At 38.2% G+C, this 4391-nt stretch overlaps 1 protein-coding gene across 1 annotated transcript in view; it reads left to right on the plus strand.

Annotated features, from left to right (window-relative positions):
* Positions 1-635: 635 nt before the first annotated feature.
* Positions 636-4391, plus strand: part of LOC106871145 (uncharacterized) — a 9482-nt gene continuing 5726 nt past the window's right edge. The window contains exon 1 of the mRNA XM_014917455.1: positions 636-2191. Within this exon, the coding sequence (XP_014772941.1) occupies positions 636-2162 (1527 nt within the window). The 3' untranslated portion in view covers positions 2163-2191. The remainder of the gene's footprint in view (positions 2192-4391) is intronic.

The raw sequence follows: 4391 nt of genomic DNA on the forward strand, positions 1-4391 counted from the left end.
TATATATATATATATATATATATATATATATACACACACACTTACCTACCTACATACGTACATGTATACAGACGTAAAGAGGTATATAGATATACGGACATACATATAAGATTTGTACAACACATGCTTATACCTCGACCATACAGTCATACACAGTATATATGATGTTAAATGCATATTTCATTCTTATCTACACACATCAGATGTTCGTCAATGCACACATGCATACTTACATACAATGTATGCACACACACACACGCATACAGACATACATACACACACACTCGATACTTATGCTGGTCCTGGTACTGATGGAACAATATCTTTCGATAAACAATTGCTGAGATAAATACGAATATTGGACAAATCGAAGAAAACTACAAAAGAGCGACAAAGCTGTTCGTTAAAAAAAAAAGAACAAAACAGAAATTCCAGTTTGAAAGGAAACATTTATTTTTGATTTTGGATTGTGGAGTCCATTTAAAAAAGAGAAAAACGAAGATCATTCAAGCATATATATACAAATGTTTATATATTTGTGTTTGTAAATATAAAAATAATCGGGGGAAAAAACACAGATAGAAAGAAAAAAAGGAGAAGAAAGAAGAAAAAAATCTCTTGATATCTGTTACTCGATGGAGAGCCAGACACTTCACGTTCCATCCGGTTACAACCAGCACGATATCTTTCGATTAACGAGACGTGATGTTGAGAATCCTTCACCTATTTACCAACATTCCCAACCTCTCGACGTTACAATCTATTGTTCAAGATACGCCGCCGGCTTACAATCAGGAGAGGATCAGTTTTTAAGACAAGAACATACTCCAACTTACGTGGAATCGGTCCTGTCACGTCATCCTCAGACACCTTCTGAAACAACAATCCCGTTTTATCGAAGCTCCGATCTGAACTGCTCTTACGGAAGTTACGAATCTCTATCATCGGTCGATGAAATCGTGTTTCCTAAAAATACGGAAATAAACTTCAATCCGGAACTTTGTACATTTCCAAAATACGACATACAAAGCGATTCGCAAGGCATGGAGGATTTATTGACTTCCAGAGATACTCATTCGACTTTCATACCTAATACGGTAACATGCGATGAGAACAGGTTCCCACCAAGTTTTCTGTACCCGACAAGTAGCAACTTAACTACACCGTCTGGAAATTACCCGAACAAAGCTGTAGTGTTTTTAACAGATCAAAAACAAGCTTTCCCTTATACACCGGAAACTAGGTTTAAATTGAACTCTCACTGTAGTTCTCCAGTTTTCGATCCTGATTCGGATTGCACGGCGAAATCTGACGAACTTATTCCAGACCTTACTCAACACAATGATACAAATATTACCGATGGGATTGAACCTCCAACGTCTGGGTCCGACCTAGACTTGTTCAAAGATAATGCAATATCTACGGGTAACTGTGCAGAGTCTTTAAGCAAAGATGCCAAACAAAATGCAAATAATAGTAATGACGGTGGAGAAAACGACAAACAATTGACTGTGAAAAGTGCTTCCAGTGAAAATGTCAAACCGGCACTATCATACATTGCGTTAATAGCAACCGCTATTCTAGAATCTACACAGCAGAGATTAAGTCTTGGATCAATTTATTCTTGGATCGAAACCAACTACCCATTTTACCGAAATCGGAGTCAAGGTTGGCGGAACAGTGTTCGTCATAATTTATCCCTCAACGATTGTTTTGTAAAAGCAGGCAGATGTGAAGACGGCAAAGGCAATTATTGGGCCATCCATCCGGCTAATGTGCAGGACTTTATGAGAGGGGACTTCCGTCAACGACGCCGCTCGCGAAGGAGAGGCCGAAAGGCGTCATGTGACATAAACGTATATCCAATGTCCGCTAAATATTTAACTAATCATTCCAGCTTAACAATGTCTCCGTTCGCTCCCAACCTGAATCCGATTTACTCACCATACACCGAGGCCGAAAGGCAAGCTTATCGTCTTGACGAAGCTCTCTTGCGTCAGACAATCAACAGTCCCTTTGTGAAATGGTTTCACGGTTCCATGCCCCATGCTTCCTTCTCTACAGGTGGAACAGATTACAAGACTCCTTCTGCTCATTGGCAAACCTATTCCGATAAAGCATCTCCTTCTACGCATCAACTTGGTCATAACTTCTCAAGGTAATACACAGAGAAAACTGGCATCTTAGTCTGGTAAGTCTTCCTGAATTTTTATACAATACTAAGCTTTTTCTCGTTCATTGTATTAATCGAACATGAACACACGAACAGCTTCAGAAACAAACATTCAAACGCATTTCCGCTTCCTTACGCATGATTACCGTCTCCATATTATTCTACTTACGACTCTATCTATCTATCTATCTATCTATCTATCTATCTATCTATCTATCTATCTATCTATCTATCTGTCTGTCTATCTTACTATCTACCTACCTATCTCTCTATCTATCTACCGACCGACCTATCTATCTATCTATCTATCTATCTATCTATCTATCTATCTATCTATCTATCTATCTATCTATCTATCTATCTATCTATCTATTTAACTATATACCTACCTGCCTACTTACGTACCTACCTAACTACCTACCTACCTATCTATCTATCTATCTATCTATCTATCTATCTATCTATCTATCTATCTATCTATCTATCTATCTATCGCTGTATTGAATATATGCTTGTACGTGTGTATTTCTATTAAAATTGATTTCATATGACGCACAACGAATCAGTCGGTCCCAGAAGGGTAAAAGTTTAAAGTGCAGATTAATGAATTTGAATTAAGTTGATTGTAACATAAAATGGTCGGGTATCTAATAGATATATTAAAGTATTTGGTTTGCTGCGCTTGTTTTGGCTAATATTATTGTGTCGTTTTATTACTAATTAATACCACGTAACAATGACAATTGTACAAATTACAAACTGTTATTAGTTACAATCTTTTTCGCTCTCTTTCCCTAACTGTACATGAGTGCGTGTGTGTGTGTGTGTGTGTGTGTGTGTGTGTGTGTGTGTGTGTGTGTGTGTGTGTGTGTGTGTGTGTGTGTGAGAGAGAGAGAGAGAGAGAGAGAGAAGTGTTCATGTATTAAGTAATCAACAGAATTCATTTATTCACATTGTTTGTTGATTATTTGTCATTATACGGCACTCACCACATCCCCTTAATTACCATAACAATGATTTGTAACACAAACACAAACGCCAGGATGTTTTCCTTTATTATCATATTAACTTGTTAAAGACGGCGAACTAGCAGAGCATCGAGAAAAAAACATGCTTTCGGGGTATTCTCCAACTCTTTACATACATCAAAACTCGCTAAATTTCCACTTTGTCTTTCATACTTTCGTATTAAGAACGGATTCAAATTTTGGCGCAAGACCAGCAATTTCGGAGTGGTGTTAAGTAACTTGTTGACTGGCAACTTATTGACTGGTAACTTATTTATCGACTTCGAAAGAGTGAAACGCAAGGTCGACCTCGGCGGAATTCGAACTCAGAACGTAAAAATGCTAAGCATTTTGTCCGGCGTGGTAACGATTCCGCCAGTTTGCTACCTCATACTTCCGGATTAATAATTCTTTCTACTGTTAGCACAAAGCCTGGAATTTGGGTTGGGAGAGCGCGCTAATAATTTACATCAACCCAGTGCTTAACTGGTACTTATTTTATCGACCCCCGAAAGGATGGAAAGCAAAGTCAACCCCGGTGGAATTCGAAATCAGAACATTAAGTCGGAACAAATGCAGCTGAGCATTTTGTCCGACGCTGTAACGATTCTGCCGGCTTATCGCTTTATACTTCCGGATTCGTAATATAAAGTCGATAATATCGCCTTACCTACATCCCTCAAAATTGCTGGTCTTGTGACTAAATCGGAAACAATAATTAAATAAGATAATCATATTAGGAAGGGGAAATGGCTATGGTTCTTGCAGACCCGCATTTCCCACCCTTGCGAGATTGATGTGAAGATGATCTGCTTCATCATTTCTGCATCTTATATCTTTTATCGTTTATATTTTACTTATTTCAGTCCATTAAGCTGCGGCCTTGCTGGGGCACCGCCTTGAAGACTTTTAGTCAGACGTGTCGAATATTATTATTATTATTATTATTATTATTATTATTATTATTATTATTGTTAAACCTGGTACTTATTCTGTCGGTTAATTTTGCCGAATCGCTATGTTACACGAAGGTAAACACACCAGCAATGGTGGTCAAACGGTGGCCAAAACCACAACATTCTCTCTGAAAGGGACGCCGATCCGTTGCGGGATTTAAGATCAGCAATGTTTGAGGGAAGGGAACAAGTGGATTACATCGACCCCCAGAACTTGACTGGTTCTGTATTTTATTAACCCTGCAGAGATGAAAG

Source organism: Octopus bimaculoides, chromosome 20 (assembly GCF_001194135.2).
Source record: "Octopus bimaculoides isolate UCB-OBI-ISO-001 chromosome 20, ASM119413v2, whole genome shotgun sequence".
Classification (NCBI taxonomy): domain Eukaryota; kingdom Metazoa; phylum Mollusca; class Cephalopoda; order Octopoda; family Octopodidae; genus Octopus; species Octopus bimaculoides.